The 27090-nt window shown below is 39.5% G+C and overlaps 2 protein-coding genes across 9 annotated transcripts in view; both read left to right on the forward strand.

Annotated features, from left to right (window-relative positions):
• Nucleotides 1–10642, forward strand: part of LOC115631944 (rap1 GTPase-activating protein 1) — a 155779-nt gene extending 145137 nt beyond the window's left edge. For all 3 annotated transcript variants that reach the window (XM_030528797.1, XM_030528798.1, XM_030528799.1), the window contains 3 exons: nucleotides 6191–7882; nucleotides 7969–8517; nucleotides 9077–10642. In XM_030528797.1, coding sequence (XP_030384657.1) covers nucleotides 6191–7882; nucleotides 7969–8517; nucleotides 9077–9232 — 2397 coding nt within the window. In that variant the 3' untranslated portion in view covers nucleotides 9233–10642. The remainder of the gene's footprint in view (nucleotides 1–6190; nucleotides 7883–7968; nucleotides 8518–9076) is intronic.
• Nucleotides 10643–11501: 859 nt separating this feature from the next.
• LOC115631696 (1-phosphatidylinositol 4,5-bisphosphate phosphodiesterase classes I and II) overlaps nucleotides 11502–27090 on the forward strand; it is a 73405-nt gene continuing 57816 nt past the window's right edge. For 4 of the 6 annotated variants that reach the window (XM_030528518.1, XM_030528523.1, XM_030528522.1 and 1 more), the window contains exon 1: nucleotides 23325–23473. The gene's annotated coding sequence lies outside the window, so the exon portion shown is untranslated. Of the gene's footprint in view, nucleotides 11681–11840; nucleotides 12066–23324; nucleotides 23474–27090 lie in introns of those variants that run through there. The other 2 variants (XM_030528521.1, XM_030528519.1) reach the window with 2 other exon arrangements.

Genomic DNA, 27090 nt, shown 5'->3' on the forward strand with positions numbered 1-27090 from the left:
TTTTATTATTTATTCTGCCATCGTTGTTTTGGGGCTGGGCGCGTTTTAGAATTATGTGCCAAGCTTTCAAGTTTTAAAGGCTTTAACAAATTTTCTGCGTGACATACTTGTACTGTAAGAGTATACAAATGTAGGTACGAGTATCATGAAATATGCAGTAGATTGTGTTTAATTTGTCACAGCTTAGCAATTATTCTAAAAGCGAAATTATAAATGACATTTCGTTATAACAGTTTGATAATAATCAACAGCAATTATTTTTTGACAGTATTTGCTAACACATTCAAAAAATTTAAAAGAATACTTTCCATTTATATAAGTTGAAGGGAAACAGCCCGCAATTGCCAGCTCATGAGTAAAGCAAGGGCTAATCATTTTCGAAGAAGGAGGACAATATTATTAAAGACAATCGTTGCATACCAAATGTTTTAAGGCTTTCAGAAGCAAATAAAATTTGATCTGCATAACCAGATAACCAAATTATAATAAAATCTTTCTTTTAATTGCATATCGCAGTTGTTTTACTTTCTCAATTTCAAATACTTTGTTGAATATTTGAATAAAATATGATGAATGCAAATTTTTATTTGAAACAAAATGCAATTCGCGCATAAAATACAATCAGAACGACGACAATTATACAATTTTAAGTAATACAGTCATTTCACAGTAAGATTTTGTCTTTTGATATGTTTTTCCATTCTTTTCAATCTTCCATTCAATGCCTTTTGCTTTGTGTTTTTGGAAATTTTTAATTATACATATTTTTTGCCATTTCACTCTCGTTTGCACAGTTGCGGAAGCACTGCAATCACATTTCGCCTGCAGCGAGCACAGCGCACAAAGGCAACATACAAATTTTTAATGAGTGCTGCAGGCAATGCTTGCCAAACTGTGTCAGCCCATTTCTGATGCACTCGCAGATGCCACTCTTTCAACACCTCTAGTAGTATGACCCCGACCCTTGCCCCGCCATTAACCCCAACGCCTCCACTTGGTTGCCACACTGCCCTTGCCAATGCCAACAAACAACAACAACACACACAACAGCTTCCTGTTCTTTGTTGTTGCTGCTTGGCTGCTTGGATGCTGTTGTTTTCACAGCTCCTGCGACTCATCACGATGATGGCGATGGCAGACAAAGATTGGTGCTCAACCCCCTACGCCCCCGCACACACACACACACACACACACACACACACACACGCACACACACACACACACTCACACATTGACTCATAAGTACACAATGGGAAATGCACATTTTTTAATGACTGCGCGGCCTGCACTTGAGGCAACAGCAACAATAACAAAAATCACAACAACAACCAAAATAACAACAACAACAGTAACAGTTCTTGCATTGACGTTGTCAGGACTTGGTGGAGACCCACACACATACACACACACACACATGGGGGGCGAATTTTTATTTTTATTTTGTTGCCCTTCGACTTATGCAAATCGCCATGTGCTTGAGTCGCTTCCTCCGCCTCCTCCTGCCTCTTCATTGCTATTCAATGCATAGTCGCTTCCATTGAGGGTTGTCTGTCTGTCTGTCTGTCTGTCTGTCTGTCTGACTGGCTGACAGAGCCTCAGTTACTCTGACTGAGGCTTTAGCCCTTGCTCTGGTCTGGTCTGGTCTGGCACAGATCTGTCCCCCACCAAACGCAACATTTGCGCAACACCAAATTCTACTAACCTCGAAATTGCCGCCTGGACTTTGGGGCCGCCATATGCGCTGATTTTTTCTCGTTCAACATACATACACTTACTATAGATATGTAGTGTATGTGTAGACATGTTTGTACGTCGTAACACTTTTTCTGCTCGTCGGCTTCTTAGCGCGTTCTGTCATGCCCGCCATGTAATCCGCTTAAGTTCTCGAGAATCGGCACAGCAACATCATCATCATCATCACCATCGTGATCAACATTATGTTGTTCTGTTTGTCATAATACTTTTGTGTAGAGTGTTGCTGGTTGTTCGCTGAATTTTCGTGCTTTCGTTGCTCGCTGTACTTCATTATATTTCAGTTTATTCAACATTACATTTTTCCGGTCGCAAACAATTTGTTTCCCCCTTTAATATTATTTTTTGAGTGTTCCTAATACGCATAGACAATATGAAGAAAATTGCGCACTTATTTCCGTTGTCTATTAAAAATCTCTTAGCCTGCTTCTGTTTCAATTAGTTACACTTTTTAGAAGAAAGGAAATGATGTACTTAAAATAGACACAGACGCGGCATATCTGTCCGACTGTATGAACCGTCAGATCTTACAGTTTTTTTGATCAAAAGTTCCTAGAACAATTCCCCGACTTCTCTGTGAAGTTTTCTTTTCTTCTCAATTAATCTAATCAGTTCAGTTTTAAGAACGATCAAATGCCAGTCAGTTCTTTTGGAGTTTACGATTTCTGAAGTAACCATAAGTTATAATGTACTTAAGACTGTGGTTTCTATACTTTCGATTATCTTGGCTACGTGGCTTATTAAGTCCGTTTAGTTTTCCATCCTCTTTCCTTTCTGTGCTGCGTTTCTAATTAGACAAAGCGCTCCCTTATTGTTGTTCATGCCTCACATCTAATCAAGTTCAGCCAACAATATACACTTACTAACATATCTTGACACTTTTCGTGCGCTTGATAAATTAAGCAAACTACCCAGCACACTGACCCTTCATCCCTCTCCCACTAGCTTCACTGCTTTCCCCCAAATTTGTGCAATTTGGTCACTCGGATGAGGATTTTAAATTTGTCTGCAGTCTCGGTCAATTTTTTGGCTTCGTTTAGCAATAATCACACTCTTGCCAACATTTTGTTTATTGCCCATGACTCATTATCAATCTCACCCTCAAGCATTCCCCCCACAACCACCAGCAATCTATGGCCATGTCTCCAGACATGCTTATCACATCTATCACAGGGAACGACAGCTCCGACTGTTCCGATCGTTATGTACTATAGAATGTACGAGACTGTGTGTCCGCTATTTAAACAAACATTTAATGAACGCCCAGTTGATGAAGCCAACTAAGCGTGCGATTTGCCAGTTCGCTGCTAAAATAACAACAAAGACCGTGTCTAAAGTTTCAGCAAAATTTATTAATTTTGCCCAATTGCCACATAAATTTTGTATTTCATTTTGCTCCACCAGAGCGGGCAGAGCGGGCAGAGCAGGCAGGAGGCAGGCAACATTTGCATATTTTGTTTTAGCAAATTTATGCCCCATAGAGGCACATTTAGGCGGAGCGGGTGAAGACAGGGAATGGGGGAAGGGAGGGGAGATGGCAGCAAAAGTTTGTTCACACGCTGCCCAATGGAGCAGTGGTGCGGCGGTGGTGCTGGTGGTTGGTGGTGCTGCCGGAGGTATCATTGCATGCATAAATGAGCGCTTGATTGCATGAGTAGCTGACTGAATGCTATCATATTCCAGCTCCAAATGCATTTGTTATTAATGAATGCATACTATGTTATGCCAAACTAAATACGAAGGGAGAAATATATAAATTGAAATTGAATTAAATAGTGCAGCATGAATTTGCATTTTGCTTTTGTGCCGAACCGAACAATGCCAGCTGCAACAACAACAAAACTAACAAATAGTTGTGCAATCCAAACAAAACCTAAATGGCAGTGCTTTCAAAACTGTGGCCATATGAAGTTGTTGGCCTTAAAAAAAAAAAGACCGAACTGCATTCACTTGAAATGTTTCCATCAAACGGGCTAATGTGCAACTTTTGTTTCTCTACAAAGCCCTTTTAAATAATAACTTACAAAATAAAGTAGTCCAGTTGCATTATCTTAAAGGTTGAGTTAAAGAAACCATTTTATCGATTGCTAAATTTATTTTATTGCTGCTTTTATCGCGGACTCAAATATTTTAACAATCTTACATTTGTTTTCTTACGCATTCAAGTTACTAATTAAATATATATAACGCATTTTATTGCCCCATAAATAAGTAAAGCGAAGAAGCCAAATAGATTGATGTTTCCAAATAAAGACTAACCGACATTTGTTCGCTTTGAAGGCAATGGATTGTGTTACAAATTGGCTGCAAGAAGGGGAATGGGACGGACTAACAAAGCTAATTAATGGTACAAGCACTTAACTATATTAAAGATAATGAACAGATAATGTTATTTGTGAACGAACTGGCATTTACACAATTTTTGAAGAAAGTATTAAGTTAAATTATTTCTACAACACTTTTCAACACTTTAGTATTATTTAACAACAATAAATTCTTTAGCTGGGGCAAAGAACTACAGCTGATTATTTGTTGAATAGCCAGTCAGCAGCAGTTGTAGTTGACAGTCACCAGACTATTAAATCAAGGCACGAACTATCAATGAAAAGCAGCCAATACCCTCTCCCCCCTCCATCTCCCCATCCCGCCCTTTCTCGCCAACTAAAACGTACTAAATTTTTGGCTGGAAGCCAAACTGCTACAAAAAGCTCTGGAATGGGCAGACAAATAGAAAAATGGTAGCAAATAAAAAGGGACTTTTTAATATGGCCAAAACGCATGTGGCTGGTTGGGCGGGGAAGTGTGACGAGACAAAGGCTGCGCTGGCGCCGCTAACAAAACACACACACACACACACAGACAGATATTATAGACACACACACACACACACACTCACACAGCCACTGGTTGTGTAAATAAGCAAAGTTCATGTCAACACGAGCGCTTGCTAAATGAAAATGTTGGCATAATGTTATCAGAATTGCGGCAAATGGCTTCAACTGCTGTCTGTCAGCTCCGAACTAATTGGTGAGCATAGTCCATAGCCCAAATGGGTGTGCTAACTTCCTAACTATGGCAAACTGATAGCTGAAGTTGGTGTAATAACATTATAGGCAACCGCCGCCATATGTGGACAGTGTGTGGGGGACAGTAGGCGGAAACAGTGTTGGGACATGAGCTCGATTACAAAACAAAAGCAGTTAATATTTTTCGAAATGTTCAAATAATTAGGTAAGGTTGAAAAAGAAAATAAATAGTAGTCATAAAAAAATAGGCAAGAAAATTATTGGAAAATATTTAAAAAATGATTATATTCGAATATTTATAATAAAATACAAAAACATAAAAGGCAAAAGAATTAAGACGAATGCATGTGTATTTAAATAGAAATGAGACAAAGAACTATACATATATAATATAAAATAAAATTTAATAAAAATAATGCAATAATAAGTAAATATATATTTTTTACAAAAGAAAAATAAGCGTATAATTCAAAAAATTACTTGAAACAAAATATATTAAATTAAAATTGCAATCATGAATTTAAGCAAAATTATAATAATAATAATACTTGACTCTTTAAATGCCCATAATACACAAATAGTATTTAGTTTAACTTCCTGGCTGATGATCAAATAAATAAACTGATTGCAGAGGAAGGACTTTTAAAATGTACAAGAATTTGTTTGCTTTCTGGAACATCCATGGGTCTGACTCTGTGTCATGAATTGGAGTGCAAAGAATCCTTTTAACTCGGAAATATCAATATCTAAAACGTGAATATTTCAAACCAACAACTTGAATTCTAAAAAGGATCCTGAAAACTAAGAACGAAGTTATCTTAAAAAACTAAAATTAAACTGGAGCTGAATTAGAACAGATCTTAAGCCTTACAATATCGCACGCTTCATGATAAGCAATCTTCTGATCAAGACAGATTCGTTAGCCCTAGGGTTGCTTTTGGATGCGTTACAAGCTTTGGGTCCATTTGCTTATGCCTCCTACTGTGCTTATTTGCCTTAACGCTTTTCAAAATACGTATAGTTTGCCAGTAAATTGCAAGGCAGCCGAACTGCACTGCGCCTGGCATTATCCAACTCAACTACCAACTATGCAGCGAGGCTCGAGGGCGGCATTTGCATATGTGGTATATACATGTATGTATATATGTACGCCCTACTATATACATACATATATACACGGAGCAGAGTCGCAGCTCAGGGCCTCTGGGCGCTGCACATTGACGATAATTGCATGAAATTATAATGTGGCTCGTGTGTGGGTTTAAGCCATGAAAGTCTGACATGTAATCAAACGTTCGCTAGTTTCTGTTGCTGTTCTGTTTGTTGTTGTTGTTGTTGTTGTTAATTCTGCCATGCTGTCGCACACTTATATTAATTTGTCTCTCCCCACCTCTTTTCTCGCCCACTTGCAGAATCATCAGAATCATCATCGGGGCAGTTCGGGGGACGAGCGCGTGCCACAGCCGCACTCCCCACACGACACCAGCGGCGGCCATCAGAACGGGTCGCTGCAGCATTCGGGATCGCGGGCCACGCTGCGACACTCGATGAATCATTCGAGCACCTCAGCCTCGAGCTCCACACCCGCCTCGCCACAGCTGAGCGGCATTGTGAGCGCCTCGGGCGGACAGCTGCTGTCCAATGGCCATCACTATCAGTCACAGTCGTCGGTGTCATCGTCCTCATCCATCGTGTCGACGATACCGGCTTCGCAGCGTCTCCTGGAGGAGGTATTGGCCAAGCCGGCGCCATATCCGATGATCGTTCGGCCCATGCACGGCGGCTACTGGATGGATGGGACCGAGCACGAGTGCAGTTACGATGCGCGCGGTAATCCTGTGCTCTCGCAGACCACCTGGATGGCCAAGTTCGAGACAGACGACACGGCCAAATGCTATCGACGCTTCTATGTGGCTCGCGAGCACTCCAATCTGGTGGGCCATGATGAGCAGCTGGGTCCGGTGCTCATCTCGATTAAGACGGAGAATGTGGCCAATCAGGAGCATGTCCGTATTCTGCTGCGTCTGCGCACCGGAACAATGCACGAGCTGATTCCGGTCTCCTGCATGGGTCCCCAGCCCAGTCCCGCCAAAATGGTGCGGCTGCTCAACGAGCAGATACAGGTGGACAACTTTATGCCCGTGCTGTGCTCCAAGGCCTCGCAGCTGATTAGCGTCTACGACGAGCATGTCCTTGTCTCGCACTTCAAGTTCGGCGTGCTGTACCAAAGATATGGCCAGACCACAGAGGAGGAGCTGTTCAGCAATAATCAAACATCGCCGGCGTTCGAGGAGTTCCTCGATGTGCTCGGGCAACGCATTCGCCTCAAGGAGCACAAGGGCTATCGTGGTGGGCTGGACATACAGAACGGCCACACTGGCGATACGGCTGTCTATGAGGTATTCAAGGAGCGTGAAGTTATGTTCCATGTTTCCACACTGCTGCCCTACACCGAGGGGGATCCGCAGCAGCTGCAGCGCAAGCGGCACATTGGCAACGACATTGTGGCCATAGTGTTCCAGGAATCGAACACACCCTTCACCCCGGACATGATTGCCAGTCATTTTCTGCACGCCTTCATTGTGGTGCAGGCACTAGAGCCAAATACGCCCCACACCCGCTACAAGGTGAGTGTGACGGCCCGCGATGATGTGCCCTTCTTCGGCCCCACACTGCCCAGTCCGGCGGTCTTTCGCAAGGGTCAGGAGTTCAAGGAGTTTCTGCTGACCAAGCTGATCAACGCGGAGAATGCCTGCTACAAGGCCGAGAAGTTTGCCAAGCTGGAGCTGCGCACGCGCACCTCTCTATTGCAGAATCTGTGCGATGAGCTGAAGGAGAAGACGCGCGATTTCCTCGGCTCCGACTCTTCGCAGGCTCTGACGGGCAGCCCAACGCCCGAGACGCCCAAGTCGGAGAGCAGCCATGCAGGCTCCCGTTTCATCGACACCGTTAAGAAGGTTTGGATCAATCGTACTCGCTCGCAGAGCGTTGACACCGGCAATGGTGCTCCTCCGGATAAATTTAGTGTGAGCACCAAAGGTGGAGCCGCAGCCACGCATTCACATGGCGGCAAGAAGGAGATCCAGGCAGACACGCCCAATGCGGTAAGTTAAAAATATAGCCAGTAAAGAGAAGAACCCACACCTAATTCCCCGTTCTATCTCTCTCTGTCTCTCCCTTGATGCTGCAGTCCTGCAGTCGCACCGCTTCAAAGTCATCTTCGAAGTCGAAGTCCTCTAATGATTCCACATCATCCTCGCCGGACATCACGTCGCGTGGTCCGCTGAGCTTGAACGCCGCCAATACGGCTCATTATCAGAACAACAACAACAATGGCCATCATGTCGCCGGTCCAAATAATGCCAATTCTGGACAGTCGAACGGCGGAGTCGTTGGCGCGGCTACCGCGGCAGTCAATGCGGCCCAGAATGGTGGCATTGTGGGCGTGGCTGTGGCCACCATGTCCGAAACCAGCGATGATTCGTCACTGAACAGCGTGGACTTGGATCCCATAATGGGGCATATGGATGGTGGTGCCGCCTACATAGACAGCGATACGGGTCTGGAGTCGATGAGCTCAGCGGAGGCCACCACCAAGGCCTGCTCGCTGTGTCTGGATGGGGCACAGGGACTGATGGGTTCGTCGCCCAGCAATGAGACCATTATAATGATCGAGAGCCTGCGGCAGGAGGTGACGCGACTAAAGTGCGACAAGCTGGATCTGTTGCGTCAGAATGTGGTAAGTGCCCGTTAAGACGAGGTGTTGTGCGAACTAGTTCCAGCTGTATTTAAATAATTTCTTTTGGGTTAACTAGTGTTTGGTGAACTAGTTACTTTAATCACTTTAATCACTTTAATCGTTAGTTACACTCGCGAAATTGGATTTATTTTGCTAAGTCATTTATTGTGAATTAGCACCAGTTCACTTCGAGTGAATATCAGTTTTTAAGTTCTACTTGTTGAACTGGTTCAGTTTAAATGTCAACTAAATTCGTTGCAATAGTTTTTATTTAACTAAAAATTTTATCGTGGACTTACTTCACCTTTTTTAAGCTTCCATTTAATGAACTAGTTCACTTTGAGTGAATATCAGTTTGGTTGAACAAGTTCCACCTGTTGAACTGGTTCAGTTTAATTGTCAATCAAATTCGTTGCAATAGTTTTTATTTAACTAAACATTTTATCGTGAGCTACTTCAGCTTTTTTAAGCTTCCATTTAATGAACTAGTTCCATTTAATATCAGAATTAAATCCCATTTATTCAACTTTAAAACTAACTCAATTCTCATTTATTCCAGACCTGTCAACGCGACATCAAACGTCTTCGCGAACGCGAACTCTCACTGCAAGGCGATCTGACGGCAGCGGGTCGTGAGATTTTGCGCCTGCGCGATCTGCTCAAGGAGTATATGCCGGACACGGCTACAGCGCCGCTCTCCATATCGCCAATCTAAGCGAGCGATAGCGGAGGCGTCGACGGCAACGGTGGATGCTGTTTGTTAAACATGTGTGTGTTATATGTGTGTGCGTGAGAGTGAAATGTTGTGTGTGTGGAACCACTGTGCCGTGTCTAACACTTGGGCGGGCCTCAGCGGACAGCAAAGCCCGCAGTTTGGAAACGTTGGTCGTGCGCGCATAGCGCCCTAAACAAAGATACAAAATATATAGTATATATACTAAATACGGAAATATAAATCCAATAGAGAAACTGTATTATATTTAGTTTGCATTGCTGCTCAGGCGGTGTTTCTAGGACTAGCAGCAGGCATGCGCCTAATTATTATTTTTATGTTTATGATTATGATTATTATTATTTTAATTAATAACAGTTATGAACTAAACCACAACAACAAACAAACAAACAAACAAAACACAAAACTCAAAAAGTACACCAAAAATATAATTATAAGTCTTTAAGCATATTTAACACAAAAGCAGAAATGAAAGCAAAATACCCTCAAAGTCCCCCTAGATGTAAGCGAGAACGATCAACTTAATGTTAATGCTAATCTCACAGGACATCACAGTTGATGAAACGAAACAGTTAATTCAAATTCATTATAAAAATTAGTAGCCAGCACACAAGTAGCAAAGTTTTGAGGTTTACAAAACCGTCACTCATAGTTCTTGCAACTTCTCAAGCTGCACTCGATTTCTATGCTGGCAACTCTGGTCTTGCAATTGTCCAGCCTGCACTCCAATTCCATGCTGGCAGCCCCATGGCTGCATTCGATCCTGATTCGATTCTGGCAACTGTTTATAAAGTTCTTTATAATTTAGCTCTGTGACTTCCTTTTGTTATCACTTCATTTGAAAACTAATAACTAAAAACTAAACTTTTTACCAGCGATAACTAAATTATAATTTTTAAAATTTAAAAACCATTCGTTAGTTTTGTAGGAGGCAATCGATAAACTCTTAACTTAAGCTTAATTTGCTTTAAATATTTCTACAACAACTACGTTAATAACTTAAGTTCGAATTGAGGAATATTAATACAGCGGTAAAAACAAATGACTCAAAGAAATCGGCGAATGCGTTGTACATACAAACATAATTGTTTAATTATCGATTTAATTAACTATGCTTATTAATGACAAAACTACACGTGTACTATTAATATCAAATAAGCTATTTTGAAACCATGCGCGTATTTAGAGAGCAAGGAAACAACAAACAATGAAATACAAACCGAAATACATATGAAAACATTTCGCAAATTATGTAAGTCAAGTAGTGTTTCTGCTACAAAAAGTAAAACTTATCAAAAACAAAATATGCAAGAAATTACGCAAAGAATTACGGAAAGAGAAAATCAAACACGTATCTATGAATTTTAAGTACACAATTGTTTTTGTTGACAAAGAAGCATTATAATTTTTATTGTGTAAAATACAAAACAAAATATATATAAATATATATATATGCAAAATATATGGAATATATAAATCAACTACAACACTGCTTTCAATTTATTCAAATGTTAGATTAAATGTGGAACAATATCGCGAATTTATTTACTTTTCAGGTGGGAAATTAGAAACCAGTACACACTGAAATTATGATCCGAGATGCCGAAGTTTTCTGCATTAGTCTGCAAACACTATTGACATTTTATTCTGCTATGGAATTTAAGCCATTTTGGGATGATATTTGGACGAAAAATGATTTCATTTATATCCCATCTTTCGAATTTTTTATTGTTTTCCAGCACGGATTTACATGTTAGTTATACATTTTGTACAGACGCCAGGATTCTTTCCTTATGTTCTTAGTCGCATCGATCGATGCTCCGAGCCATAAATATTTACCCAAAGCCATGAATATTTGCAAAATTACTTGCGAATGCAGCATTTTGAAGATGTAGATTGTTGAGTGAGACACTATCTTAATCTTTGTTTATCGTTGATGTCTAAGATTCAACAAGCGTGCCCGATAAATCTGCGAAAATCTAAAATCTGATTTATTGCACTGACGTTATTTATTAAAATTATATTTTCTTATTTGCTTTTCTTTCTAATTGTGTGTCAGCCTTTCAAATTGGCAGTTTTACAGCATACACCTTTTTTAAACTAGGTGGCAGCCTTGTTTTCTCTAACACTGCCACTAATCGGTTAGAGGCAACGTTAGCACTGTGTCATCACTAAGCAATTGCGGCGAGTTGCACATAGTTCCATCGCCATCAGTCTGGCAAAGCTTTGTGGGCGACAAAAGCGATGTCGTTGTCGGCTGCGTCAAAAGTTCGCACAAAAACATAACAATTACTTAATTAACATTAACAAGGAATAGCAGCAGGACGGTCGCCTGCGTTCCGGTCGCAAAAAACAGGCTGCGCGCCTTGGCCTCGCGTTAATTTGCAATCGCTCCTCCTTCATCTTGTGTTTTGGCGCCCGCTGCTGCCTGTAAGTCTAAACATGTAAAACACGTATGAGATAAACATGAATAAATCCCGGATATCTTCAAGTTGAAATCGGTTGCAAAAGTAATAACATTAGCTACATAAGCGCGTAAATGTGCAAGTGTGTGTGGCAATTTTTTTCTTCATTATTACTTCATAACAACGCGCGCGAGAGAGCGGCACTCTCTTCAGTAGCAGCAGCAGCAGCAGCAATAACAACAACAATTGTCAAGCTTTGCGCCTCCAGAGGGTTGTAAATAGCTGTTGTTGTTGCTGTTGCTGTTGTTCTTGTTGTTGTTGTTGTGGTGGTGGTGGTGGCAGCAACCGTTTTGTTGTTCTTCCAGCTGCCCATAGGCGGCCTCCAACTTGACACTTGAGAGCCTTTCTAAGTAAGTAATTATCATTATTATTTATTTATAATAATAATATACTACTAGAGCTATAATAAACGTGTGGTATAGTATGTATTTATTTTGTTAACATGACAAATTAGCAAAGGAATTTGAATTTGTGTGCGCATGCAAATGAATCAAAATTCACAATGCAAACGAATTATTATTGAATAACAACATAGCAACAACAACAACAACAACAATAAAAACAAGCTTACGTGCTCTTTATTATCTCATTGCGCTGCCCTCACGCGCACCTTGCAACGCAGCCTCAGCCTCAGTCACAGCTTAAGCCTAAGCTGAACAACTCAGCTGTTTACGAACTTTCGTTCTATGTAGTACTTGTATGTATGTTTTAATATCCTCAGGAAAGTTGGTTGTTTTTATACTCTGTACATGAAATGTACAAGAGTATATTAGGTTTGCGGGAGCTGAAAAATGTAACAGGCAGAAGGAGGCGTGGCAGACCCCACAAAGTATATATATTCTTGATCAGCATGACGAGACGAGTCGATCTAGCCCTGTCTGTCTGTCTGTCCGTCTGTCCGTCCGTATGAACACCTGGATCTCAGAGACTATAAGAGATAGAGACACCAAATTTTGCACAAAGATGCGTTATGTGTGTATTCTATACGAGTTTGTTTTATTTTTTTGATTTTCCCCCCCACTTCCCCCCTATGGGGGTTTTCCCGATTTTCCATTCGTATAATCGCTTATATCTCGGAGACTATAAGACCTAGGAACACCAAATTTTAGTCCCAGGTGCCTTATGTGAATACGCAGAAAATGTATATTTTGGAATTCCCCTCCCTCCCCCCTCTACCCCGCAAATCGTAACTCCCGTAATTCTTGGAATTTCGAACTAAAATTTTGGAAATACCCCCAGTTAGTTATTATGTGTCCGTATGCCAAATTCATTATGATAGACCGATTTAACAAGAAGTTATAGCCATAAATATATTTGCTGATGCAGCGCTGCTGCAGCGCTGCTCAAGCGCTGCCCGCGGCTGTTGTTGATGTTGCTGTTTGGTTGACTGCGAAAATGCTTACACAGACACGAATAGATGCGCATAGGCATACATACACTCACACAGACGCAATTGCTATGTAAATGTGCAATTATACACCCTTTACGTGAGTTCGAATACCGAGAGAGGTAAAATCGATCAAATTTTTTTTTTATTTTCTTAATTTTTTTATTTTCTATAATTATTGTAAACATATGTACAGAGTATTTCAAAGTCGGGACACCCGACTTTAGCTTTTTTACTTGTTGTTGTTGTTCTTGTTTATGACAAACAGCAATAAAACACCAATTAACAAATGTTTTTGAGCACATCAATGCGATAAGCAGCGAGCCAAGAGGTTACGGTGATGCTTCTGCCGCTGCCACGGATGAGTGGGCGTCGTCGTCGTCGTCGTCGTCGTCGCCGCTGTCTCCGTCTCTGCCAACGCTTGCTGAGACGTTTCTTCACACTTCACTGAATGCCCTGCCGTGAAGAAACTTAGCTACGGCTCGTTGGCAGCCACCGCAGGGTGCACACCTTCAGCCCCACCCCATCCCACCCTATACCCTCTCCGAAACTCGCAATGTACCTGTTACTGTTAATCAGCAGCCAGTCAATTCTCTGAATAGCGATGTCAAGTCAGTCTCGTTGCTCGGTCGATGGTGACGACGCGTTTCTACACAGAACAGCTGATGCGCAGCTTAGTGTTTCTTTCTTATCAAATGGGAAGGGCAATGGGGCAGGTAACGAGAAGCGTCTCTTGCTCCCATCCTCATCCACATTCGGACTCGGCAATGCCGTTGCTAGCCAGTAGTGAGCTTTAGCTTTTTAGACCGTTGCGCTTGGGCTTGGGCTTGGAGTGGCCTTGACTGCAGCACGTGGCAAAGTACACGAAATGTGGCATCAACATTACGATATTCAGATTACTGATTATATAAATACATGCATACGAACGTACATCAAGCATGGTACATACATACATATGTCTATTTATTTATTCACAAACATGCATGCTCATATGTACTATATATGTTTGTACATATACTTGTATAGTATATAGTATTGACGAGTTACTGTCGAATTACTTATGGTTATGTCATTACAACTCTATTCACATGGAACATTAATAACCGCTAGCTTAATTATACATTTTGATAAACATGTTTTCATCGAAATAATACTTCTATTTTTAACGAAGGAAACATAACAATGATAACAAATTTCAGAAGAAAATTTGTTCAAGGGCTTTTTTTTGACAAAAACAAAATAGTTGCAGAACTTTAATTATTATAGCTCACGTATTTTGCCATTTTCAGCGTTCATATTTGTTGCTGAATTCTAAAATAGAAAGATGTAGATGTTTCGAATTCGTTTGTATGTATGCGACTTTACCTTTTTTACATATAGTTCAATAATGTTATATGCATTATTTAACACACTTTCGAAATTTGTTTTGCTCTCCCAAAGTATTCCTCGAATCGACTTCTTATTTTGAAGAATGATTGTAGTCGAAACTTATGTTTGAAGCCTCAATTTTCTATCATATGCTTACGTTTATTTTGATCATAAAGTAGAGAGCTTGTTTTCGAAGTATCACTAACCTAACAAACATTTAAAAACCATTTCGATTTTGATTTACATATATTCAATGGCTTTAAAACTATTTGCAGCTTCAAATTCTAGAACAATTTATAGAGCGCAAACCTATAAAAATATCGTTTCATAATCGGGTCAATAGGCTGTTCGATTTAAAATGATTTTCTTCTACACTAACATCTTTCAAGTAAAGTTGTAAAAATTAGAGAACTTTGAAACCCACTTGCTAGATCTATTCGAAAGATGAAGTTGTGGAAATTAATTTCCCATTTCTGTAGTTATTTATTAAAAAATATGCCTAAGCTCTATATAGTAACTTTGAAAGCGTCTCGTAAGAGTTAAAGGTAGTGAAACAACCCTGATTGCTTTCCGCAAAGTTCATAAATTATCTGGCATATGCTTGGTAATATTCTCGTACTACTTATATACGAATATTTATCCACCTTATCTATTTTTTGTAGACATCTAGTTCTTTATTACCCTCCAAAATAGCTGGTAATGGGAGGAGTTCCCAGTGTAGTGACTGAAGTGCTTGAACTGGTATGCAATTCAGAGTGTATATACATCGCATGCTATATCAGACACTATAACTCACCCATTATCTCGACTTTCAGTCGCTTTAAAGCTGTGCCGTACACAGCTTGTGCGATTTGTGGCCCCAGGCCCTCTCCGTTTAACCCACTTCTATATTATTTTTCAGCACCTTTAACTCAATTAAAACAAAAGCACACAAAAGGCACACGTGTAAATAAGTGAAGAATATAGAGGAAAAGCCATTAAGAGCGACCAGAAGCGAATTCAAGTGAAAGCCAAAGCGCCACACAAAATATGGTCTGAGTTTTTCGGGAAACGGGTTGCGGTCGCTGGAACGGGGAGCCACATATTTCAAGTGTATAAGATAGCAACATAATTTTAATTACAATAACCAAACACACACACACACACACATACATACACACACGTACACGCAAGCCGCAGCTACAACAACAACAAGAACAACAACAATAACGACGACGGCAATAATACCATCAAGTAATTCCTTCCCCTTCCCCATCCAATTCTCCCTCGCCTCCTCCAACCGCTCACATAGTCACACTTTATTTAACCCATGACATACAAAACCCAAAGCGCTAATAGACGACGATGACTCCTAAGGGTGCTACGGGTGTGCGTGTGGCACCATCTCCCCACGCCCTCTTCCCCCCCTCCATCCTCGCCTACTTACTACCTGTACTGCGCCCACATTCCTTTTTGGAAGTTCGCTGAGATGGCGCCGCCGCCGCCGCCACCCTCCTCCTCGTCGTCGCTCTATAAATAAATCTCATTAATAAATTAAAACATTTTAGCGCAGAATGTTGTCTGTCTGTCTATCTAGCCGCCCCTCCATGTGTAGAGCTTGTGTAGCCATGCATGTGCGAGTACCTACAGTGCCACCCAATAGAATAGACACGCTGCCTTCCAATTCGATTCATAATTAAGGGATCTGTATTCAGTCCAGCATTGTAGTATAATCGACACTTTCTAATATTTTCAAAATCCATTTCGAATCGCAAACATTACAGTTATTTTTACATCTATATATATTTAATATCTAAGTTGTAAATAAATATACAGATTTTCATTTGAAAATCGGAATGTTTCATTAATAATCTAATATCAGGACTGTTTCGTATTAGGATCTGCATATCAAGTAATCGCGATTTTTGTTTTCTTATCAACAAACGTTTATCTTTAACTTTTGGTTTCATTGCAACGTTTTTATTTAACAGGCGCATCTAATATTTATTAATATAACGAATTATATAACGAGTTATACCACGCGCAGATTTGAAAACAATTGTAGCCAAAATAAGAAATCGCTTAAATCGAATAAATATTACAAATTAAAATCTTAACCACAGCTATGGACATTAATTTCATAAAATGACATCATGAAATGTTTTTCAATATATGTATCATTAAATTAAACTGAGAGAGTTTCACTTTTTGAGCACAAAAAAATAACCGTATAATAATATAATATAATATATATATTTAATTATTTAATAGTTAGTCCAAAGACCCGACGCTTAGCTGTTATTACACTATTAATGCTTCGGCATACTTCTAGTAGTTTTTCAATAATTTCGTGTGAAATATTTTTCCTAATTTAGAGCACACACATTACATAAATAGGTACACTTTAGAAATTACTTTAATTATTGTTCTTCATTAAAGGTTACATAGTTAAATATTTAATGTTTATAGTTATAAGACAAACAGTCCTGTACTGATACTGAGGCCCTAGAAGCTATTGTTCCGTTAAATTTGGGAAACTGGGAACCAGAACTCAAGCTAGTGTCATGCTTGCTATTTAAAATATAAATGTTCAGTAAATCCTTTTCAAAAATAGGGTAGAAAGGGAGGTCGTATTTAAGAATATGAAATGCGCTTACAGTAACAATCATTTTTGGTTTTTCTTCAGTCAGTTAAACAGTAATTTCTCCTATATTATAATTTTTAATTCTTATCAGTATTCATTAAATTCATCGTCCAAAAATTTACATAACCGAAGAGGCTTTCAGAACATGTTGTTGCGATAGGCGTTTCTATTTAACTGACCTCTGCTGTATTTTGTATCTGTAATGCATTTGTGTTTGTGTGAATTTGTTTGTGCGTGTTTGTTTAGGTTTATTTTTTGGTTTTTTGGCTTGTATTTTTTTCGCTCGTGCTAATTTTTGCAGCCAACGAAGAAACGTCATTATCAGCATTCATATAATCATCATCGTCAACGCCATGATGGTCATCATCTTCATGCGCCACAGAAAGGCAGCAGAAAAGTTTAAAAATAAATTATATTGTGAACTCAACATTTTAATTGTTGCATTTGCTGGCTGCTGTTGCTGTTGTTGTTGTTGTTGTTACAACCACACGACCACAGTGTAGCGGATTCCGCGGTCATTGATGTTCAGTTATATCTGGCATTCCTTTATGACACCACCCATCTCCACCCACTCTGGCTGCCCCTTCAATCACCATCTGTTTATTTGGCAAATATTTTTTTTCCTCTTTTCCCAAAAATTTCGCTTCGAATCACGTAAAATGTTCATTTCTCTTGGTTTTTCATTTTCTATTACACGAGTTGTTGTTGTTTTGTTGATTTTGTGACTAATGTTATGGTGTTGTTGTTTTGGAATGCCTTTTAAAGTAAGTGGCCCGTAACTTTACGGGGGGCCACCGCTAATAAATAGACTTCATTAAAACGGAAATTATCAAGAGAGTTGCGCCCCCTCATCATGATTTTCATATTTTTCTTGCAAAGCGGCTTTATGTTTTAGTTTTCCTGGATACTTGCAACCTCTGCAAGCGTGAAAAGTGTGCAAAAAAGTTTATTATTTTCACGAGTTATTTTTATTTAAAAGATTTGAAAAGGCCGTGCAAAAATTTCCGTTTGCTTTCCTTTCGAATGTGGAAAGTTTGCATCTGAAAGGAGCGTGATTCAATGTTGGATTGAGTTTTGCGAGTTGATTGTAGATTTTAACTTAAATTTAAATTACAGTCTTTGTTTTTGGAAGAACTGCAGATATTTCGAAGACTATGCAATAGCTATAGCGGCAGATTCCCTGTCAAAGTGGAAGTAAGTAAAATACATCTCTACACAAGTATAACTATTTCTACTAGAGTTTAGTTTGGATGAATAAAGGATGCTTTCCCTGAACGATGTAATACAATAAAATATTTGAAAGGAGCAGGACTACCTTTTATCTCGGTATATAAAATTATTGTTTCTTATTCATAATCAACTGAAGACAGTGAGTTGCATTTTTAAACTCAAATTTGTATTCCACGCAGAAACGATCGTTTTGATCGCATTTTGATCGCATTTTTACAAGTTCGTAATCAACTTGTAAAAATGTGACTTTACTTTCTTATATAATAGAAAATAATCGACAATGAATCACATTATGTGTAGAAACGACTAGCCATGAGTCTTATTCATTGTAAATATTTCAAGATTGTTGAATTCCCAACCTAATAATACCCCTGACCTAATTGGCTGTGATTTCACTTCTTTCGTTATTAGTTAGAAAGCAGTATTATATTATTTAAAGTTGGTTACATAACTCCTAGATCCACTTCATTTAGTTCTTGCGAGAAGGTACGAAAGACGTTCAAGAGAGTTTTCACTGCAAATGAGAGGCAATTTTTCCAGGTTTGATTGATTAGCTCTGAATGTACATAGTAAATGAAAACTTTGCCTATTCAGATTATTTGCACACATGTACAAATTTCCTCAGCTACTTAATAGAAGTGTAAGACGCACAAAGCCATAGCTTCGATTTTCGAGTGTAATTCGGAACACCTGCGAAGCGCTTCAAAGCAAATCCCACACAATAGCAATTACAGCAATAACAGCAGTCTCTGGTTGTGAGGCAACAGATTTACTTGGGGCGCCCATTCCTAGACACCAGACGCGACTAGGCCAGGCCAGACCAGACCAGTCGAGACCAACGGGGAGCAGGCAGGAGGCAGAGACAGCCATCATCGTTGCCATCGGCATCGTCAGCAGTGCCGGATGTTAATGTTGTTCGGCATTCTGCGGGCCATTTTAAATGTGCGCTGATTTGTTTGGAAAAAAATAAACAATAGGGAAATTTATTTACTTAGCATGTGGTTGTGGCCCGCATCTGTGTGTGGATGTGTGTAGTTGTATGTGTGTGTGTGCGCGCACTTTATGATCAAATAAATATGCAATGGAAACGCGTTGTGCCATAATTTCGATAAGTTTATGCCATAAGTAATTAGAATGCCACGCATTTGCATGTGGCATGTGGCATGCACGGCAACTATGTATGTGTGTGTGCGAGTATGCGGATTAGGGCAATGCTGATTGTGGGGAGTACTGTTTTGGGGGGTGGTGGGGGGTGCAGCCAGTCCAAACAGCAACAGTAACAATCGGCCGACATATACTTAGATATTTGCATATCTTTTGTGTGCTGATCTGACCTTGAGGAGGGCGTCTCGAGCCGATAAGCAGACGAGACAGCGGCCATTGGCGACTGCCTGGCTGGCTGTCAGTCTGTCTGCCTCAGCTGTTACCCAACTGACTGAATGACAGATTGAGCGACAATCAATCAGCGACCATAGCATTTTAAATGCCCAGCGACTTTCTTGCACCGTATTGTAATTTTTCCAATACCCTCTTAAATGGCAGAGAGTACTCGGAATTGGTCACCAAATCGTTGAAAAAAAAAAACGCTTACTTATAGCCGATATAATCCTACGGTTTTACGAAAATCATTAATAAATCTTGCCATTCAAAACAGACATCTGCCCCGTCGAAAGCAAAAATTTCAAATAGTTTGCTGAATTTATGGAGGCATCCAAATGTTGGAAGGCCGCTCAATTAAATGTACCGCCCTGAAGTGAACTACATATGTTATGGAATAAAAGAACATTTTGACAAAATAAGAACCCATAATTTTCATCGAAAGTCTCCGGAGTTATAAAAATACTTGACAGTTGGAAAAACACATTTATGTACATCCCAATACATACAATTTGCGAGAATAAATGTTAACATCCAATTGATCCTTTTTTTGAGGAAAAGTAAAACTGTTTAAAAATAAATGTTCTTTTCCATTTTGTAGTCCCGCCGAATACCCTCCCTCAAAAACATATGTAAGGAATAAATAATTGGTTTTTTCATTGCATCATAAGATTCATAAATATTCGATGAGCCTTCACCTTTAAAAATAAAATAATTCTTTGAAAAGTGATAAATAAAGAATGCTCTTATGTATAAACAAATTTAGTTGTTACGCAAGGTAGGCGGTAGAAGCCTCTTTTTATACACAGGTTCTCGGTGTTGACTGTTCTCGATCAGAATTATGGCCAAGATCGCCCCCCATAGTTGAATGCCATAGGTAGTACATACCTGGCTTCAAGGAATGAATAAATCTAAAGCAATAAGCGACTTTAAAATGACTTGGAAAATGAATGTTTCTAGGTTTGCACCTAAAGAGGTTATCAGATCCTTTTCATTCCGTTTCATAGACTTCACAGCCTTGAACAGTGCAGACGCATTGCTTTCATCTTTTCACTCATACTGTGTGTTGTATTCATTTTTGTATCTCATGGATACGCAGCGAGCGTCTTACCTTGTCAATCAGGTGCTACGCGTTTCGACGTGTCGGCACATGTGGGTCAGGTATTTTGTTCTTCTTAGTACGTTTTCAGTCAAAAGTTCTTCACTTGCGCATTGCGGCCAAATGAACACCCGCCCATCCGTCCGTCCACCACTCTGCCCGTTAAAACGTATTAAATGTCATAATATGGATCAAAAATATATGTATGTGAGCTGTGTGTGTGTGTGTGTGTGTACATGTTTTTGTTTGATTTCCCGCCACATGCGCGCGTTTTTAGCAACTTCGACGCTGACGCTGACGGCGGCGTTGACGCTGTGGTTGTCGTTGCCGCTGTCGCTGTCGGTGAGGCTGACGCCGGCATCGAGTTATTTGCCGATGGCTCACGTACGGAACGCAAAACACATTAAAAATAAAATTATATAAAAATTCTTGGCTGCATTTGAAATTGAAATTCAAATTGCGGCAGACGCTCGCTGTGGCTCGGAAGCACGCAAATTGGCAACTTTAATTTGCTTTGATTTGTTGTGTTTTCGTCTTTTTTCGTCTCTGCTTTCTGTTTTAATGTTTTTGTTGCCCGTTTACGGCACTGATTAGCCAAAGCGTTGCTGCTGACACGCCCACGTGTCTATGACGCCTTCTAAAACGGCACACGACATCAGCGTCGACATCGACGTTAGCAGCGCTGCCTTGGCAGCTTCCAAGATCTTTTATCAATTGTTGTTTATTTGGCTTGTATGTGCGTGTGTGTGTGTGCGTAACAACAGAACCTTTGTTGAGATAGCACCTTAGCCCAATTTTTGGGCTCAGATGGCGCCTTAAGATTCATTTGTAGTGCCTGTTTCGGGTTTGAAGTGCGCAAGACTTGTCACCATCTATAATCAAGTACCATAATCAACTGACTCCCGCATATCGAGTGCCCGGTACCCGCTACAGACCAACAACTGGCCGCATCCTGCCAATACTTTTGGCATAACTTGTATGATTGGGAGAGAGAGAGAGAGACAGAGAGGGAGAGAGAGAGAGTGTGGATGAGAGTGTTTGTGTTGTTTTTGTTGTTGCTGTTTTGCCTTATCAAAACACCTTTCGCCGCAGCAGCTTTTCCAAACAAAAACAAAACTTATCGCAACGGACAAGCTTTTCGTTCGAGTGGCCGCCTGAGAGCGCAACAAACAAAATGAGTGAGTGACTAAGTGAGTGAGTGTGAGTGAGCGAGCAACATGGGAAAAGCTTATGGGCGTATAACACTTTTGAGCCAAGCACGGGGTGCCTTAAATTTTGAGAGTGGCAGCAGCGGCTGTTAGGAACTTAAGTTCGATACTGACCTTTACCAAACCGCGCCCTCACATAATATTTGAAATGAGTTTAATGTGATTTTAACTCAGTTTTAAGAAAATAAAGCAAAATTCAGCAGAGAACATTATTTTACACACAAAAGCTTACATCCAGTCGACAAACAAAAATTGAATTGGACGAGATCTATCCAAAAAGAAGATCGTCACAAATATCTTTTAATATTTATTTCTTTATTTCTTTTACCTAATGTGAAATTTTAAAATATTTTACGTTATGTTTTTAATAGACACATTTTGTATTATTAAAATATTATATTTTTAATACACAAGTTATTTAAAATGACTCATTTAATAGCAAATTATTATGCAATGAGCCAATATTTGTAAATACCCAGCAAGAAAACAATTACAATTTTTCAAAATCCTATAAATATGTATAGTTATTTGCTAAATGTAATTAATATAATCTTATTACAGTTGATGTTACTTGTATTGCCTTTTACATTAAACTCCTTGCCCTGTTATCAGCTGCGCCTCTGTTATTCGTATAACAGTTTGCACTTTTTCATTTTTCGTTTATTTACAATTTGACATTTTGCAAGCACTCACGCGGCATACACACACACACACATGCATACGTGTACATACCAATAACAACAATAACACGGAGGAGCAGCAGCTCACCTTCACACAGACACACAAATTCACAAACACACAGACAAACATGCATACGCACAGACTCTTCAGTGTTGGCCGCTGTGCTCCAACAAAGGTCGTCCTCTCGCTCTCTCTGTGGCTCTCACTCGCTCACGTGCAGTGGATTTTAGCGTTGTGGCACTGGTGCCTGTCTCTGCGTAGAAATTTTCATTTTCCCAACAGAAAATTCATTCGTTTGTCGTGCGCCAAAGCGTTCGGTTCGCGAAACGCCCAAAAAATTGAATACCACCTTTTGAGATTCAGAGCCAGTGTCAGTGCCAGTGCATCATTGTGTGCTTGTGTTTGTGTGTAAATGGGCTTGTGTGTGTGTTTCTGTGTGTTACATACTTACACTTGTGAACCAAACATAGTCAAATATAGACAAGCGGACGCTGTTGCCGCTTAGCCGCCCAGTCATCATTCGGACAGTCCGTCAGTCAGTCAGTCAATCAGTCATCGCTGATAGTGCGCGTTCATCTGAAGTTTTATTCACGTTAGAACGTATACATATACATACATATACTTGTATATCTTTCAATCTCTGTGCTTGTGTTTGTTTTTGTGTGTGTTGCGTTGGGAAACATTCTCGAGTGCAAAATCTGTAATTAAAATTTACCCACCAACGTCCAATCGCTTCGCATCGTAGCCGCCTATCAGAGTTGTCATCTAAAAGTCAAAACTCGCAGGTAAAAAAACACAACAACCACACATATATGTACATATATAAAAAAAGAACAGTTTTTTAGTTGTTTTTGCGCCAACGTGGGGAACATCCGCCTCATGCGGAGCTCCCTGAAATCCAAAAAGTGTTTTTCAATTCGATTTTAAATACAATCAAAATACCATTTTATTCAATTTATTTGCTCAACATTTTTCACGGCACTGTAGTTGTTGCTATTGTTATTGCTATTGTTGCTGTTCTCGCTGCCACTGCCACTGCTAATTGAAAATTGTGCCGAAAACGGTTTGCTGCGAATCTTGTGTGTTTATAGCAAGTGAGTTGCCAGTTTCTATTTTATGTTGTCTTTCATTTCAAGTTCAATTTGTGTCAGTTTTGTTGATTTTTTGTTTTTTGTATATTGCTGTTGAAATACTGAACGATTTAGTGTTTGTTGTAGTTGTTGTTGCTTTTGTTACTTGAGTGCAGCGCTGGAAATTGAAAGCAGTTGTCATTGCTTGTTGCGCCGCTTAAGCTTCTCGAGCTGTCTGAGTCGGAGCCGCCGGTTGTACTTGAACTAATAATGTGATTTACTCGTAGAACTCGAGTATTGAAATTGTGTGTAAATATTAGAAATGTGAAAGTATTCTCAAAAAAGTCTTGCAATAATCTATATGGTGATACATATATGTTCTCTATTTTTCTTAAAATATTTAAATATATATTGAACAAGTTGTAGTATTTAGTTTTAAACGGAAATTGTTATATTTTAAGTGTGAAATTGTTTGGTATGATACTATACACATGATGTGATATAAAGTTTGATATATGACAATGCTAAGCGATAAGAAACACACGATATGATAGGATATATGATTCTATGGTCATATATATCAATCAATTTTAATCACGTGCCACTTAAAAATTGGCTTGTATTAGCAAAATTTGTCATATTAATATTCAATTTGTGAGTAATAGTTACTCTGAATGCTTTATTGTAAAATCAATTATATCTCAAACTCTAAAATAGTAATACTCTACTATGACTCTGCATTTCACACCGATTATTCAAATAGGTTGTCATGATTTCATATGTCTGGAATCTTAGATGTATCAGTAGCTAGAAGCAAATAGTTATATTAACATTTACATATACATATAAGCAAATAATTAAACTTAATCGTTCCACCATCTTTAAAAAGACGAGAATTAATTTGTTGTGATTATTAGTTGTGAAATTTTTTTTTCGAAACATGGCTTATGTTTGTCAATAATCTACTCATTGCACATACTTATGGGCTTGAAAATGATTTTTGAACACATTATCTGTCCCTTAAGATAATTCAATAATTGGTTGGTATTGCTGTTAAATGATTGATTGGCAATGTTAGGAATCAGTCGGGCAGGCAAATGCGTAACTTCGATCAGGATAAGCTTCATTATAAGATAATTTGTTCAAAAAGCCAAGGGCCCATTAATCAGCATAAGAGAGTCGCAGCTATGCAAGCTGTGGCAGCCCATTTTAATCTTATCTAACTAGATACGCAACTGTATAGTAAGATAAATTTCTTGGGAATTGAGTAATGAAAACATTGCCTTAAACGAACCTAGACTAACAACAAATAAAAAAGTCGCAGAGGTAATAATAAATTTGGGGGTAATTTAATAAGTCTTTGAAAAACAATAGTAAACAATAATTTGTTAGCTTACAAAGTCCTCAAAATTGGCATTTATTTTAAAAATTACCCGCTTAAAATAATAATAAAATCAATCAGTGTAAGATCGCGGGTTCTTTAAATTTGTCAGTAGCTTCTGAAGTACAAGCCTCAATGGGTCGTTCGCAAGTGAGTAATTAATTTGTATTTACCAAATTTATAAAAGTTTTAAATTACGATGCACATTTATTCAACTCGGATTTGAATTCCATCGTTATTTTGGCTTTTAAATCTTCTACGGTTGAAAATGCATAGAGTTTCTTCCGTCGATTGTAAACTTGTGAAAAATAAGAGTACTTTAAATTTGATACAAACAAACATTTCATTGGTTTTTCTTAGTATTTCTGACTAATTACTTTATTTCTTTCATTGGTAAGGGCTTTAGGAGTCCACATCTTTAATGCAGCTCCCTTGCCTGTAGACGCGAATTACCAATACATTATATATAAATTCACATGCTGAAAGAGTTTCGCTGTCCGGAATTATAAATGGACGCACCCTTATTTTGGTGGTGTTCTCCCCATCACCAAACAATCAAATTCAATTTATCGCCTCGCTCTTATTTTCCACAGTCGACTTCGAGCCAACTTATTCAGACTAACCACCCACCCACCTACTACCTGATAACATGCATTAAACAACGTCGCTAGTTTCAATTATTGAACACAACTAAGGCATTAAGAGCAGGAATTACGAACACGACGCTACCCATGAGAGCAGAGTAGAGTAGAGCAGAGCGAAGCGAAGTGCTCAAGAGCCTTGTCAATGCAGCCAGCGGCAATTAATGTTCCTACATATGTATGTACGCATGTATAAGTGTGTCCTCGTATGTGTCTGTGTGTGTGTGTATGCGTTGGCGTGTCCTTAACTATGTGTGCAATTGGCTCATTATGCTGCCTGTCGCTCGCTGTCTCTCATTAATTATTTACCTGCTCTCCACACTGCTGCCTCTCCTTCGCCTTTCATATGCGATGCGAGTGCAACATGTAAAAAGTTACGCATACGCTGCGTTGGCCAACCAAAATTTAAGTGACTACGCACACACACACATGCGCACACGCACACGCACATGGCACTTGTTGTGCTTATAGATGTTATTATTTTTGTTCTTGTTGTTCTTGTTGTTCTTGTTGTTGCTGGTGGCATACGCCAACGTATAACGATCTATCATTATAATGAAGCCTCAAATCTAATACGCAAGCTATCTAAACTGCCTGAATGCCGTCGCACCAGCATATGGCAAGGGGCGTGGCTGGAAGCGGTGCTGGCGGTGGCAACTCGCTGCGGGTGCGGGCATGGGCAGGGTCATTCACACATACATACATACGCACACACATGTACATACTTGTAAATAAGTAGATGAGTGTCTCGATATTCTTTTCTTTTTTCTCTTGATTTTTTTTGTTGCTTTTTTAGCTTTTGCTTTTTGCATGCGCTGATAAGGTTGACAAACTAGATAAAAGCGCGATAAAAATGAAAAAATCCAAGTATGTTTGTGAGTGTATTTCTGCTTGTGTATAGCAGAAAAGACAAGCAACGTTATAAATAAAACGAAAAGATGAGCAACTCGCTGCTCCGAAGGTGACGCTTCTCCGGAACAGGGCGAAAATTATAAGCGAGTATGAATTCTAAATGGATAGTCTGGGAAGTGTGCAGAAGTTGGAGTGCGAAGGGGCTCCAAAGAGAGTGAGGGGTGGTGGGTAGGACGGCAGAGTGTCTCCGTAAATGCATGAATATGAATGAGGCGGCAGCAAACGACGCTTGGTCGAACCATTCTGGTTGTTGTTCTTGCTGTTCTTGTTGTTGTTGTTCTTGTCATAACAGCTCTTAACGCGCGATAAACTTAACCAAAGTGCTGGTATATAGTATGCATGTGTACTTGTGAGTATGGCTGTTTATGACACTGAAACGCGGTTTTAATTAATAATTA

Source organism: Scaptodrosophila lebanonensis, unplaced genomic scaffold (genome assembly GCF_003285725.1).
Source record: "Scaptodrosophila lebanonensis strain 11010-0011.00,11010-0021.00 unplaced genomic scaffold, SlebRS2 tig00001412-arrow-pilon, whole genome shotgun sequence".
Lineage (NCBI taxonomy): Eukaryota > Metazoa > Arthropoda > Insecta > Diptera > Drosophilidae > Scaptodrosophila > Scaptodrosophila lebanonensis.